This window comes from Cottoperca gobio, chromosome 17, assembly GCF_900634415.1.
Source record: "Cottoperca gobio chromosome 17, fCotGob3.1, whole genome shotgun sequence".
Lineage (NCBI taxonomy): Eukaryota > Metazoa > Chordata > Actinopteri > Perciformes > Bovichtidae > Cottoperca > Cottoperca gobio.
In genome coordinates this window covers 21,082,488-21,098,868 of record NC_041371.1, presented here as the reverse complement: position 1 = coordinate 21,098,868, position 16,381 = coordinate 21,082,488, and the positions used below count along the sequence as shown (strand labels likewise).

Here is a 16,381-nt window from a genome sequence, read left to right as displayed (position 1 = left end):
TATTTAAGCTCTAACCAAAGCCATCACACTACATCGACAAAAACAGTCATTTTACTTCCCAGAACACGTGAGTTACTGTAGTTAGTTAGTTTGTGTTATTGTGTAACAGAGGCTTACTGGTTTTATTATTTTTTACCCCTTATTGAAAAAAGTATTTTCAAAGATGACTTTGTTAATAGTTATTTATCTTTTTAGTAATTTCTTGACATTTTGGATAAGCATTTTTTAGATACACCATGATAATATTGACACTATGTGTGTGTTTGTGTATTAAGTTTTCATCTGCAGTGACTGCGAAACACGTCATTGGAAAGAAAAGCTTGAACTGTGAACTGTTCGCCTCAGAAAACATTATTGGCTCTGATGTTCCTAAAATGTGCCCTTCAAGTAATAATGAAACTGTGAAAAGAGTTGCACAGTCAAAAAAACACTTTCACTTGGGAGATTTTATTTCATTAAAAAACCTTTTTCCCAAATTTAATAAAACAAAATAATCTTATAACAAGAAAATATTTAATTTGGAGTACACGCTTTCTTGCTCATCGTCACATCATCATTATTTCCAGCACAGGAACTGTTTGTAAAGTCTTCTCAGTTACACATCTATTCTACTTCACTGTGAGGAATTTTGCACTTCATGACGTGTAGATATTTTTAGATTTGACACGTCACTGACCTACCGCTTCTTTTTATTACACATCAGGAACACCAAAAATGTGTTACTTTTGCATTTTACTGAGAAGGTATGTTCTAAGTCAATGCCTTGTGTCAAGATTAGTTTTTTGGCAGCCCTTTTGTGTGTCACATTAGTAGCAAAATAAAACCAAGACAAGAAGGAACTACGCTCTCCAACTGGCTGAGATGGAAAATAAATTAGTTAACCCATTTGTGCCCGCATTAAATACATTTAATACAGTGCTTTCTGGGCTTGCATAAGCACAAATCTGAGGAAATCTTTGAAGCCGTCAAACCGTTTGGCTGAGAAGTGACTTTTTCTTATCATACTATATTTACTCTTTGGTCACATGGGACTACTGTTTGTTCCTAAATAGAAAAAAACAAATAGAAAAAACAGAAGTCCCATGTGCCCAAAGATATCAAAACTCAAAATATGAACAAAATCCATAAAAGAAAAAAAGAATCGTATAGAATACATTTAATAAACACAATGTCTGTGTTTTTTCTAATTTCTTCAAAAACCCTGTGTGTGATTTCTCATGTGATCTAAAAATGTCAAAGTTGTACTGTTAGATATTTGCCCAAAGTATGTCCATACAAATTCAAAACTTTGGACCAATGAGAACAAAAGTTGTGGCATTTTTCCTTATCATACTTAATATAGTCTTTATTAAAATCCTATTTCTGAGCACGGTGGGTTTGAGTTGGGACTACATGACAATAGACACCATCTTTTTAGGAGCTGTTTTTAACACATTCTGCTGTCAATGCAAAGCCAGTGTTATTACAGTAATAAACTAGCTGTCATTGACGTGTTGGTGATCTCACACTGAACAGTAACAAACATAAGTCTCTCTTTGCCTCCGGAAACACACAACACATGCTCCAGTGTTTTCACATGGGTGTCCAACTAAAAGGACTGAGGTAATATTCGCAACTATGATCCTCCTTTCATTGTGACCTATGACACACTCCCTCACTCTGTCTCGCACACACAAACCTGACGTAATACTACAAAAAGGCAGCTTTGCACGGGTAGGTGTTAAAATAATATGGTTTACAAAGGAGAGCCAGTTTCACGGCTGCGCAGTACAGCCTCCCTACGAGTCCAGAGGTCTTCTGCTTCACCTGCGGGTCGGTCGCCGTCTTCCACAGGTCGTAGATATCCTCCACGTGACCGTGCGAGGTTATCATCTGGTCATAGATACACAGGTGGTAGGGCGCTTTGCCCTCACCTGAGAAATAGACGTGCTCCTGTGGTGATACGCCGACAGTGATGCCGCAGATGCCCATGAACACATCGTCTATGTAAAGAGAGGCGTTAAGGGTCAGCGTGGCTTGGTAGATTTTGTCCGCTACGTCGCTGGACACGACATACCCGGCCCCAGCTGTGTAGTCAGGGTACGACAACCACTGATACATCTCGTAGGGCACGAAGTACTTGCTGTCTTTGCTGCGGATTGGCGGCGCCCCCCTGTGCACTCGACCAACCCAAAAGTCTGTGACACTTCTGCTGCTCACGTCCCTTAGGTAGCTCACCAGGTTGGGTATGTGGACGAAGATGTCGTCGTCAGCGGTCATGAGGAAGCGGGCGTGTGCGCAGTGGCTGTGCGTCCAGTGGAACTGCAGGATCAGCTTAAGAGTCAAGTTGTGGAACGAGTCTAAGAAGTCTTGTTGGATCAAATCACCGTGGAGACGGTCCTCGTGGATGAGCTGCTCCTGAAGATGAAATCTCTTGGTCCATGACGGCTCCTCCTTCCTGGCCTGAGGTGCCCCCAAGGCGAACACCACTTTCACCGTCACTCCCAGAGCGTTCTGGATGTAGGTCTCATTACCCCACGTGGATCTGATGGCGTTCCGCCTCTCAATGTTCTCTGGGGATGTTTTCACAAAGAGGAGGAGGAGGACGTCCTTGCCGGCGCATTTATCCGGGTGGTTCAGCAGGTAGCGGAAGTTGCTAAAGCTTCTGGCCTGCTCACGTGGGATGGTGAGGCTCTTGTTGATGTAGGTGAAGCTGTTGACGAGGTAGCGGTAGGAGTAGGACTTGACGTGGCTGACAACACTTTTGTCCAACTGCTCCCAGCAAACCATCACCACCGACAGCACCAGGCAAGTGGTCATCAGCTGCACATACTGGCACCTTCGTATCCGGCGGAAGTTCACAAACATCCTGGATTCTTGTCACCCGGTGGCGGTGGTCCCCGTCTGGTTGGTGATGGCAGCGAAGCAGCTGGTTGTGCTTGTGTGTGCAAGGGTGGAGGCGAGATGGTTGTGGAGGTCGAGAGCGTTGTTCCAGTGCCTACGAGCAGCACTTGGTGGGTCTTCCATCCTAGGCTTTCCACATTCAGCAGGAGGCATAGGCGACAGGCGGGAGTCACTGGGTCTTCTGGGAAACTTCCTCAATGGCAGCAGAATCACACGCACAGTCGCCCGACAGCTGGAGATTCATCTTCCACCCATGAAGCTGTCGTCCTATAGGACTGAGAAGAGAGAGCACTCTTACTGTAGTGACAGAGTTCGATGAAAACTAATACTATTGTTTCTCTGCTTCCTTTCAGAAGGCAGAAGTGAAAATGTAAAAATACCATGATTTGTCAGTGCGTGACTGGCCAATGTTTCCCTTCAAATTTTCTATAGCTATCGCGGTAATATCGTTATCGTGAATTATTTTGGCCATAACAACCATGTAGCCCTTTTGGGTCAGAATTTGGCTACACCCGCTGATGGAGGAGTAACGTTAGCTGAAAAGTAAAAAGTTAGCGGGACGGGGTGAAAGGGACGGGTCGACTGAATACAAAAGCCAACGCAGCAAATGTGGCAATGCAAGCCGGTCCATAATGGAGGGATTTAAGGTGCAGGCCCACTAAAATCGCTGAGAGTCATGGAAAGCATTCGTACACAATGGACAGCGTCAGAATAGTTTGGCTGCACAATGCGGGACGAGAATAGCCTGCTTCCGGCCGGACCTGTGCTACAAACGAGGGGGGTTCATGATGGGCCAGGGGGCTGGGACTCCCACCGCACCCCGAGAGCTTTTTAAACATCATTGGATGGCCTTCGCCTAATGGGGTCACTGGCTCAGAATGGCTCTTTTCTCTCTGCCTGATAATGAGAAACTCTGCCTCAACTCTGCTTAACTGTTATTAAACACAATTCTTATAGGTACACTTTTCGAGGCTCTGCCACATACCGCCTATCTTTCTTAAAGGTTTATCAGATACAAATTCCTGCTCTTGTTAATGATTTGACAGAAAGTGACACTTTGTATGGTTCATTTGGAGATAAGCACATACCTGCTGGACTGTGACATACACAGTATAAGGGAGGAGTCATGGGTGTCACAGCAACCTTTTCTTTAAAGAGTTGATTCACCCACATTGTAACAAAAAAATACATTTTCTCAATTTCCCCTTATGTGCAGGTTTTGAGAAGTTTGCCTCTGAGGTTTCTGCCTGCACAATGCTAAAATTAAAATCATTTAAAAAAGCATTCTAGAGAACCTAGATTTTCCACAGAACATGTAGACTATTTTCTTAGCGACTATTTCCCTCTATAGTTACAGTGGAAGATTGTCCTGAGCTAGTAACAGAGACATCGTTTCTGGAAAAAACAAGTTGCTGTTGAACCTTTTTAATGCTTTAAGCACTGTACATTCTACATAATGTATTATGTGCTAGTCTGTATACTAAAAGTTTTCCTGAGATGATTAATATTTGATTGTGTGATTCTCATGATGGCTTCAGTGCACAATGTTTAGAAGCACCTCCTTATAATCAATGCTGTTTAGATCATTGACTGAAGGTTTTGCCACTTTCACGTAGTGTTAAAAGTTTGTTGTGCTGTCACTCACTGTACGACACCGATCAAAAATACAAGTGTTGATCCTCACCCCTCTGTCTCAGCTGCATCTAAAACAAGCACTGTGAAAGTGAAACACCCCACTAGCATATTTCCAAAGTCACCATTTGTATAAATAGATTTGAAACACACAGAGGGGAGGGAGGGACGAGAAAATCATACCATCACTCAAACTGATCACTCCAACACTCACCGGCAAAAAGAAGAAGATGTGTGTGAATCCAAGCAACAGTGTCGTTTCCCCACTGAGTCTTCTTCTCTGCTGCACAGATCCTCTGCTCTGCTTTAAGTTTACTTTCCTTCAGATGACAAGGCTCGTCATAAGCAGCCAGCAATCCCTCGTTAAATGTTCGACCCTCCGGTGTGAGAATAACTGTGTTTTCTGATCCTCCCTCTGCCCTCTGTGTGTGTAGACTGTAAGTTACTTGTTAATGTGCCAGTTGCCTTGGTTCTTCTCTATCCCCTCCCACCCTACCTTTCCTCTTTCAGCGTGGGGGTGGTCTGCAGTCTGTGTGGGTGGATGTAGAATGAGGGAGAGGAAATGATGAGAGGAAGGCCTGCCCTTCATGCTTCATCTTTGTGCTCTGCCTGGGTGACGACCAAAAGGAGGGAGGAATATCTGACTTGAGCTCAAAGTCTTCACCTTTGCTCACAGCATATTCCTCCGGAAAGGAAAACACAGAAAGAATTTTCCTTGATTTGTTTTTAACTTTTAAAGAAAGAACCAAAGACTGTATAAAAGAAGTGGACGTAGTCCACCATGACGTCACTAGTTGGTTTATGGAATACTGTGTTGAAGCCTTGAGTTTGGCATTTTCGCTGCCAGTGAGTTCGGTTGTACACTTGTAACAAGACATTTTAAGGTGATCAAAAATGTTACATTTAACTTTCATAAGCTGAAAACATACTGACTGTGAAAGGGTTAAAGTTCTAAGATAAAAACACGGACAACACTGCTAGTGACCTGTCAACACAAGGTAGCCGCGCCCTAAAGCATACACTTCTTTATCGTCTCTTTTACTTTAAATGGGATCATCATTTACAAAATGAACATCATGTGTTGAAGAACACTTGAAACAAGAGACCATAAACTCATGTTTACAATGTTTACTAAGTAATAAATCAAGTGAGAAGTCAGGTCATTTTCTCACAGACTTCTATACAATCAGTCTTCCTTATGCAGCCAGTGGAGTCGCCCCCTGCTGGATATTAGACAGAATGTAGGTTTAAAGCCTCACTCTTCAGACCCGGAGTATGCTGGTTTTGGTCCAGACTCGGAAGTAACCAGCAACCACATGATTGAGTGCCGTGAAATGTTGTACTGACATTCAAGGTCCCCAGAGGATGAATCTCAATGATGATGGTGATCCCCTGACTTTTCATCGAGCGCCACTATAAAAATTCACATTTAGTTTTTTTTGTGGAGTCTCAAACACTAATTGAAATTGATTTCCATGAAATTTGATGCAGACATCGTCTGACTTTTCTCTTCCACCAGGTGAAAAGTTTTCACTTGTCCGATAAAATACCTCAATATACCAGATCATGCTGTTTTCATACACTGTTACTACGAAAAGTAATGCACTAGAATTCGTATATAACCCAAGTAATCAATTTGTATTTAACCCACATAGTCATGAGCTAGGGCAAGCGATGTAGTATAAAGAGCAACTAATCCCTTAATTAAACTAAATAAGTGGGTCAAGAAACACAGGACTTTCACCCAAGAGATTGTTTTTCATGTCCCGTGTGACACAAACAACAAAACCATGGTCCTAACCCAAACCATGGTCTTTTCCTAAACCTTACCAAGTAGTTTTGTTGGCTAAACAGGTTCTGTGCTGCTGGGGCTATGTAGGAAAACACACGTAAAATCACAAAATAACTTTTCATGAGATACCATATGAGGATATGTTGACCAGATGAATTGGCTCAAAATGTGGTAAAGACATTCATGGTTCCCAGATGATGTATCCTGGTGATACAACATCTGCTGACAGTTCCACTCGCCATTGCCCACACACTTGTTTTTGACCATAACGTGACTAGGACAACCCCGTTAAGGCATTTGCAAGCCTTAATGTGGTTATAGATTAGTCAGTGTTGAGGTAAACAAGTGTGAACATTTTGTAGTGGTTCATCTCTACTTGTTTTCCATTCAGTGCAGACAGAGACAAACGAGCAGCCTCCAAACTGTCAAACCTCATTCAACACAGCTGCTGAGTTTCACCTGAGAGCTTAGTGACTGGTGTAGTAGATGGATATCTAAAAATATACTAAGTGACCTGTTTAGGAGAAATGCTTGTCAGGAGGTCACAGATGTAGGAGACTACAGTACAAGACAGTCAGGTCTTGCTGAGCACATGACTAATGCATCATGGGATTTTTCAAGGAAAGGGGAAAGAAGATGAGGTATGTTGTCACAGAAATACACTCATGCTTACAGAACTTGCTTTCAGTGGATCATACTGTGTTTTGCACAATTGAAGATTTATTTATCGGTTATGTCAATACAATATTAACATGATGCACGTGGAAATAATTATTAGTTGCTGTTATGATTCGCCCTATACATCCCTTCCTCACACACATAGTTACAAAGAACGATTATATTGATAAATACTCTCATAATTCTTCAGTTAATTTAAGTCTTAATAGCACTTTAAAAGCTTTAAACAAATATCTTTTTCAAAGATTATTTATTGTCATTATGCAACACAGAGATGCACAACATAATGCATATGTAGTTTAAGGCCCTGTCACACATATCCGTATGGCAGAAACGTATGTCGGCGCATATGAAATATTGGCAATAAGTTGATATAAATTAAGGGTAAGTTGTGATCGTTTAAAGGACGCAGACGATACGCCGAACACGCCAGACAAACGGCCCTGTCACACAGTTCCGTATGGCAGAAACATGCCGGCGTATATGAAAATTAGCTCAAGATTTGTCAGAGTCCAAATACGTCCAACTTTTCCACAGCGGTGTTGTAGCTGACGTATACATAATGAATACATAACGAATTATTATACGTATGTCAAACCTATTGATAGCGTATCACTTACTTATTTAAAACGTATCAGAGCGTCTGGACAACGGAGCTGGAAAAGTGCCATTTGGTTCACGTCATGCTGATGCTGGAGAACAGAATGTACTCCTCCATGCTCTCTAATGCTCTGTTGATGTATTCATCAAGACGTGCTGTGAAGAAGTGAGGATGAGCTACTCACAGTGACCCTATATACTATATACAAACCCCAATAAGCTCCCAAAACGCTAGCTGAACGCTAGCTGTACTGTAGAAACACATTTAATAAATTACTCCTCCGTCAGGCATAAGCTTAACATAGGTTACAAATAGGTTATCCACTCATTATCAATAAGTTGGCTGTAGGGTTCACCGTCAGCTGATGTAGCCTATATCTAACGTACCTCTAACGTATTCACGTACTGTATTCACGTAGGTATTTACATACTGTATTTACATAGGTAAGTATTCACGTACTGTATTTACATAGGTAAGTATTCATGTACGTATTCCATATTCACGTATGTCAAACGTAACGTAACTTATGTGTAACGTCTGCATATCTTTTGAAGCACACGTTGGAAACGTCCGGTAATTTTGAAAATGCTCAAAACATCAGCGTTCAATATCGTACCCCAGTGTAACACAGTGAGCTCTTAACGAATACTACTTATGCCTTACCTTATATCAACGTACACCAGCGTGTTGCCGATATTTTGTATACGCCATATTTTGTATACGTTATGCATTCGTTGGGTATTTGTCTGATACATTTTGTATAAGTAAGTGATGCTCTATCAATAGGTTAGACATGCGTATCTGTATACGTTCACTTTTCCGATCCGATCCGATGAAAAGTTGGACGTATTTGGACTCTGACAAATGTTCATGTACGCCAGCATACGTTTCTGCCATACAGATATGTGTAACAGGGCCTTTAGTCTATTATGCTGCACACAAAAACCTGACAAAACAAAACAGTAGTAGCAGTGCACTCCTGAACTTTTGCATTTGTAACAGGAGGAATGGAAACAATAAAATGTAATGGTAGATTCTCGAGACAGATAATATGACTGACATCTTTAACATAATTGAATAAATAATTAAATGTCTTTGGAATATATAAGCCTATCAGGATACAAAGGCAATACATATATTATTCACAGAAAAATGGAGGATTAAATTGTCAATGCTAACATGCTGACAATGCTAACATGCTCATAATGCCAATGCTAACCTGTTCACAATGACTATGCTAACAAGCTCACAATGCTAACATGCTCACAATAACCATGCTAACATGCTCACAATGCTAACATGGTGACAATGACAATGCTAACATGGTAACAATGACAATGCTAACATGGTGACAATGACAATGCTAACATGCTCACAATGACAATGCTAACATGCTCACAATGCTAACATGCGGTTTAGAAGGAGTAATGTTTACCATGTTCACTATCTTAGTTCAGTGTGTGAGAAAGAATGCTAACATGTGCCATTCAGCACTAAACACAAAGTAAAGCTAAGGCTAATGGGAATGTCTTTCATTTTTAAGGTATTTTGTCATAAACCAAATTATTGGACAAATAAAACAATATTTATCTGATGATGGTGCTAGATGAAAAGTATAGGGATTCCTAGTGTTACAATTTCACAGCAATCTATCCAATATTTGGCAAAAACATTTAACTCAAAACCAAATGTCAAACTCAAGATGATGCTGGATTGACTGTCAGGGGATCACCATCTAGGGCTGTGGTTTTCAACCTGGGGTCGGGACTTCGGTGGGGGTCGCCAAAGCTTCATGGGGGGTCGTGAGGCCTTGTTATTAAAGGGTAAGACAACTTCTATGAACTCTGATCTTTACTTCTTTCCATAGATTTTCTAATGGATTCAAGTCCGGTGATTGGCTGGGCCATTCTAGCAGTTTTATTTTCTTTCTCTGAAACCAATTGAGAGTTTCCTTGGCCATGTGTTTGGGATCATTGTTTTGTTGAAATGTCCATCCTCGTTTCATCTTCATCATCCTGGTAGATGGCAGCAGATTTATATCAAGAATGTCTGGGTACATTTTTCCTTCAATTATATGAAGTTTGCCAGTGCTGTATGCTGAAAAACATCCCCACACCATGATGCTCTCACCTCCACACTTCACTGTTGGTATGGTGTATTTGGGGTGATGTGCAGTGCCATTTGACCTCCAAACATGGTGTGTATTATGGTATCCAAAGAGTTCAATTTTGGTCTGATCTGACCAGACTATATTCTCCCAGTATTTCACAGGCTTGTCTAAATGTTGTGCAGAAAACTTTAAAAGAGCTTCAACATGCTTTTTCTTCAGCTGGAGTCTTGCATGGTGAGCGTGCAGACAGGCCATGGCGGTTCAAATTTCAAATCAAATCAAATTTATTTGTATAGCCCAATATCACAAATTATACATTTACTCAGTGTGCTTTACAGACTGTACAGGATACGACATCCTCTGTCCTTAGACCCTCGCATCGCACAAGGAAAAACTTCCTAAAATAAACCCCATAATTAAAGGGGGAAACATGGAAGAAACCTCAGGGAGAGCAACTGAGGAGGGATCCCTCTCCCAGGACGGACAGACGTGAAATAGATGTCGTGTGTACAGGATAAACAACATAGTACAAATACAACATTTAACAGAAATTATGTTGTGTTGGAAAAAAAAGAAATAGAAAGTATGGATGAATCCAGGAAAATGTCAATAAGGCTTCCCGGTGTCCAGCAGGACCAGGTCAGCAGGCGTTGTCACGATTCATGATCCTGACGTAAACTTTATCAGTGGCAACCTGCCACATGAGAGACAGACACTCCGGGGATGATACCCCGGATGGTGAGTTAGTAACATACATTTACATAAATGCATACAGATAGAGAGGGAGAAGAAGAGAGGGAGGGGAGGAGAGAGGAAGAGAAGGAAGAGAGCAGGGAGGTGTCCCCCGGCAGTCTAAGCCTATAGCAGCATAACTAGGGGCTGATCCAGGGCAAACCTGAGCCAGCCCTAACTATAAGCTTTATCAAAAAGGAAAGTCTTTAGCCTACTCTTAAATGTGGAGAGTGTGTCTGCCTCCCGAACACAAACTGGAAGCTGGTTCCACTGGAGAGGAGCTTGATAGCTGAAGGCTCTGGCTCCCATTGTACTCTTAGAGACTCTAGGAACTACAAGTAACCCTGCAGTCTGGGAGCGCATAATGCTCTAGTTGGTTTATAAGGTACTATGAGATCTTTAAGATATGCTGGAGCCTGACCATTAATTGATTTGTAAGCCAGGAGAAGGATTTTGAATTCTATTCTGTATTTTACCGGGAGCCAGTGCAGAGCAGCTAATACAGGAGTAATATGATCCCGTTTCCTTGTTCTAGTCAATACACGTGCCGCTGCATTTTGGATCAACTGAAGAGTCTTAAGCGACTTTTTGGGACAACCTGATAACAATGAGTTGCAGTAATCCAGCCTTGAAGTAACAAATGCATGGACTAGTTTTTCTGCATCATTTTGAGACAGGATGTGTCTTATTTTTGCAATGTTACGTAGATGAAAGAAGGCAGTCCTTGAGATTTGTTTTATGTGGGAGTTAAACGACAGATCTTGATCAAAGATGACGCCAAGATTCCTTACAGTGGTGCTGGAGGCCAAGTTAATGCCATCCAGAGCTTCTATGTCATTAGAAAATGCGTTTCGGAGGCGTTTAGGGCCAAGTATAATAGCTTCAGTTTTGTCTGTGTTTAACATCAAAAAGTTGCTAGACATCCAAGTTTTTATGTCCTTAAGGCATGCTTGAAGTTTAGCCAATTGATTGGTTTCATCTGGTTTAATTGATAGATATAATTGGGTATCATCCGCATAACAATGAAAGTTTATAGAGTGGTTCCTTATAATATTGCCCAAAGGAAGCATATATAAGGTGAATAGAATCGGTCCAAGTACAGAACCCTGCGGAACTCCAAGACTGACTTTGGTTGTCATGGAGGATTTATCGTTAACAAGTACAAATTGAGATCGCTCAGATAAATAGGACTTGAACCAGCTTAGTGCGGTTCCTTTTATGCCAACACAATGTTCCAGTCTCTGTAGTAGAATGTCATGATCAACAGTGTCGAAAGCAGCACTGAGGTCTAACAAGACAAGAACAGAGACAAGTCCTTTGTCTGATGCCAATAAAAGGTCATTGGTAACTTTCACCAGTGCCGTCTCTGTGCTATGATGAACTCTAAATCCAGATTGAAAAACCTCAAATAAACTATTATTATGTAAAAAGTCACACAACTGTTTTGCGACTGCTTTCTCAAGGATCTTAGCGAGAAAGGGAAGATTAGATATCGGCCTATAGTTGGCTAAAACCTCTGGATCAAGACCAGGCTTTTTAAGAAGTGGTTTTATTACAGCTACTTTAAAGGATTTTGGTACGTAGCCAGATAATAGAGACAGGTTGATCATATTTAATAACGAAGTGTTAATTAAGGGTAAAACTTCTTTAAACAGTTTAGTTGGAATCGGGTCTAAAAGACAGGTTGATGGTTAGTTGAAGTTAGTTGGTTAAGTTTGATTGGAGTAAAACAGTCTAGATATATTTCAGGAGTTACAGATGTTTTTAAAATTCCAACAGTTGAAGTTAAGTCATTACCAATTGAGGTCAGGAGGAGATTAATTTTGTCTCTAATAATTATAATTTTATCGTTAAAGAAGCTCATGAAGTCGTCGCTACTGAGAGATATAGGAATAGAAGGCGCTGTAGAGCTGTGGCTCTCTGTCAGCCTGGCTACAGTGCTGAAAAGAAACCTGGGGTTGTTCTTATTTTCTTCTATTAAGGAAGAGTAATAAGCTGCTCTGGCATTACGGAGAGTCTTCTTATACGTTTTAAGATGATCTAACCAGACTAAACGAGATTCTTCCAATTTAGTGGAACGCCATTTACTTTCAAGATTTCTCGACTTTTGTTTTAGTTTGCGGATTTGTAAATTAAGCCATGGAGCTTTCTTTTTCTGTTTTATGATCTTCTTCTTTAGAGGAGCGACAGAGTCGAGTGTTATTCGCAGTGAGGCTGCAGCGCTATCAACAAGATGATTAATTTGGGAGGGACTAAAGTTAGCATTGGAGTCCTCCGTTATATTGATATTGAGTCCTGGTATTGAATTAAGTGCTGATGGAATCATTTCCTTAAATTTAGTCACAGCACTTTCAGATAAACATCGAGCGTAGGATATTTTGCCTACTGGCTTGTAGTCCAGTAACAGGACTTCAAAAGTTATTAAAAAATGGTTTGATAAAAGAGGATTATGTGGACACACTAATAAACTTTCAATTTCAACACCATATCCCAGAACAAGGTCCAGAGTGTGGTTTAAACAGTGAGTTGGTTCATGTACATTCTGACTGAACCCAATTGAATCTAATATTGAGATAAATGCATTATTAAGGCTGTCACTATCAACATCCACATGAATATTAAAGTCACCTACAATAATTACTTTATCTGTTTTAAGGACTAAATTTGATAAAAATTCTGAGAATTCAGATAGAAATTCAGAATACGGACCAGGAGGGCGGTACACAGTAACAAATAAAACTGGCTTTATTGTTTTCCATGTTGGGTTTGAGAGCGTAAGAACAAGGCTTTCAAAAGAGTTATAGTTTAGTTTAGGCTTAGGATTGATCAAGAGGTTTGAGTCAAATATGGCCGCAACTCCACCTCCTCGGCCAGTACCTCGAGGAATGTGAGTATTAATATGACCAGGTGGAGTGGATTCATTTAGACTGACATATTCTTCATGTCTCAGCCAGGTTTCAGTGAGACAAAATAAATCAATCTTATTATCTGATATTAAATCATTTACCAATCCAGCTTTCGTTGATAAAGATCTGATGTTTAAGAGCCCACATTTAATTTTTCGATTTAGTTGTACTTTTGCAGCGGTGGTGTTTATTTTAATTAGGTTTTCATGTATAACTCCTCTTCTGTTAACCATAGACTTGATTAGTTTCGGTGGTCGTGGGGCAGACACAGTCACTATGGGGATTTGAGTGGGTGACTGCCCGGAAAGAAGCACAGAGAAGTGTGTAAGACTACAACTCTTTGTCCTGGTCTCAACTCTGGGTTGTCATGGATTAGGTCCACTAATAGACTGTGTAATATTATTGGATATGAGATCTGCTCCAGCCAAAGTAGGATGGATGCCGTCACTCCTAATCAGACCAGGTCTTCCCCAGAAAGTCTGCCAATTGTCTACGAAGCTCACATCATTATCTGGACACCACCGTGAGAGCCAGCGGCGGAATGATGACATGCGGCTAAACATGTCATCATTCAAAAGATTTGGCAGAGGACCAGAGAAAACTACGGAGTCCGACATTGTTTTGGCAAATGTACACACCGACTCCACATTGACTTTAGTACACTCCGATTGACGCAATCGCGTGTCATTACCGCCGACGTGAATAACAATCTTACTGTGTTTACGTTTAGCCTTAGCCAGCAGTTTCAAATGTGCTTCTATGTCGCCCGCTCTGGCACCAGGAATGCACGTGACTGTCGTCGCTGGTGTCTCAAAATGAACGTATCTCAAAATTGAGCTACCGATAACCAGAGTTGGCTTCTCAGCTGGTGTGTCACTGAGTGGGGAGAATCTGTTAGAAACAGCAAGCGGTTGGTGGTGAACCGTGGGCTTCTGATAACACTTCTTTCGGTTGAGTGCATTACTTATTGTTTTCTTTGAAACAATTGTACCTGCTGATTCCAGGTCTTTCTGAAGCTCTCCACAAGTGCTCCTTGGCTCTTGGACAACTCTTCTGATAATTATTTTCCCTCCTCTGTCAGAAATCTTGTAAGGAGCACCTGGTCGTTGCTGGTTTATGGTGAAATTATGTTCTTTCCACTCCCGGGTTATGGCCCCAACAGTGCTCACCGGAACATTCAGAAATGTAGAAATCCTTCTGTAACCAATGCCATCAGTATGTTGTGCAACAATAAGGTTGCAAAGGTCTTGAGCGAGCTCTTTGCTTTTACCCATCATGAGATATTTCTTGTGTGACACCTCGGTAATGATGAAATCCTTGGACCCATTGTCAGACCCTACGCTGGTGCAGTGGGTCCTGGGTTCCACCCGGTGCACGACAATGCCCGGCCTCATGTGGCGAGAGTATGCAGGCAGTTCCTGGAGGATGAAGGAATTGATACCATTGATTGGCCCCCACACTCTCCTGACCTAAATCCAATAGAACACCTCTGGAACATTATGTTTCGGTCCATCCGACGCCACCAGGTTGCAGCTCAGACTGTCCAGGAGCTTAGTGATGCCCTTGTCCAGATCTGGGAGGAGATAACCCAGGACACCATACGTCGTCTCATTAGGAGTTTGCCCCGACGTTGTCAGGCATGCATACAAGCACTTGGGGGCAATACACAGTACTGAGTACCATTTTGAGTTGCTGCAATAGAATTTCAGCAAAATGGACCAGCCTGCTGCACCATTTTTTTACTTTGATTTTCGGGAGGTCTCAGAATTCAGTCCTCTGTAGGTTGATCATTTTCATTTCCATCAAACAATGTGGCATCCTTTCGTTCCTAACACATTACCCAGTCCATATCAGTATAGATATCCAGCATTATTTCTTCCCCATTAAGATCTGGTGTGTTTCAAAGTGTTGCTTTAATTATTTTGAGCAGTGTATATACAGTTGGCCTATATCTCTGGATTTCAATAAATATCCTGCTCAAAATTCATTAAAATCGCTTGTTTTACACAAACTTCCTTCAATTATTCCTTTTACTTTTTGGGTTAACAGTACAGTTAATCAGTTTTGATGTTATGAATGAATATAATATGAAATACCTATAACAATGTCACGTAACATTAGTCAAGGGTTGTGATAGATAAGAGGTCTCTTAAGGAAGAAGGTTGGCACTGCTCGAGGGAACATTACGTCTGTACCAAATTTCATTGCGATCCATCCAAAACTTGTTCAAACACTCCTTCAAATAATAACTGGTGTTAGTGCAGCAAAGTGGAAAGTAAAAGCAAACACGTTGATATTATCAAAATAGATTTTATTCTAGACCTTGAAATCTGAGTGATATTACAACAGTCAGATCAGGAAGCTGCGGACTGCAACCACGTGAGTGAGAGAGAAAGAGAGTACAACATAGGTGAGGGCAAAGACAACACAACAAAAGAAATCTGCAAATTGGTATTTACATGTTCTGTGTTATAATACATTGACAATTTAATCCAGATTTATTAAAACATTTTTTTTGTTCATTTTGTGTACGTAGCTACAAATAAATCAGAATTACAAAAGTTTTGAGAAGTACAAAACCTTCAAGGGCTCTCCGACATAGCAAAGATAGAATTAACGTTAGTACTTTCGGTAGGAACAAAAGATAGTAAACACTTGAATGCAGTGTAAAAAGCTTATCATCTAAAAACAAAACATTATAAAATACCATTCCACTGTCATAGACATCATTTGAAATAGTGTCTTTGTGGTACAGTCCAATCGCTGCTGACTGTGTTAAAGCAAACTTCAAAATAGTCTTTAGCTTCAGTACAAATCTTTTTTTAAACGAGTAACATTCTGAGCAAAACCTCTGAAATTTCTGTCGACGCGCATGTGTGTCGAGCCGTTAGCTGTTAGTCATGGCTGCGACATGAGACCTGGAATGCCATGAAGTTGGCTTGCTTTGACGTACCCCGAGGACGCAGACGGGACGGCGTTATTTACCCACTGCACACTTTCTGATTCATCTTCAAGAAAATTTTAATTAGATGTGTCTACATTGGCTG

General features: G+C 41.0%; 1 protein-coding gene across 1 annotated transcript; it reads right to left on the bottom strand.

Moving 5' to 3' along the window:
- Window positions 1-426: 426 nt before the first annotated feature.
- LOC115022040 (lactosylceramide 1,3-N-acetyl-beta-D-glucosaminyltransferase A-like) lies at window positions 427-4,965 on the bottom strand. The gene is made up of 2 exons (XM_029452837.1): window positions 4,730-4,965; window positions 427-3,158 (listed from the first exon to the last, which is right to left on the bottom strand). The coding sequence occupies exon 2, from the start codon at window positions 2,845-2,847 to the stop codon at window positions 1,690-1,692; it is 1,158 nt and encodes a 385-aa protein (XP_029308697.1). The 5' UTR covers window positions 2,848-3,158; window positions 4,730-4,965; the 3' UTR covers window positions 427-1,689.
- Window positions 4,966-16,381: the final 11,416 nt, after the last annotated feature.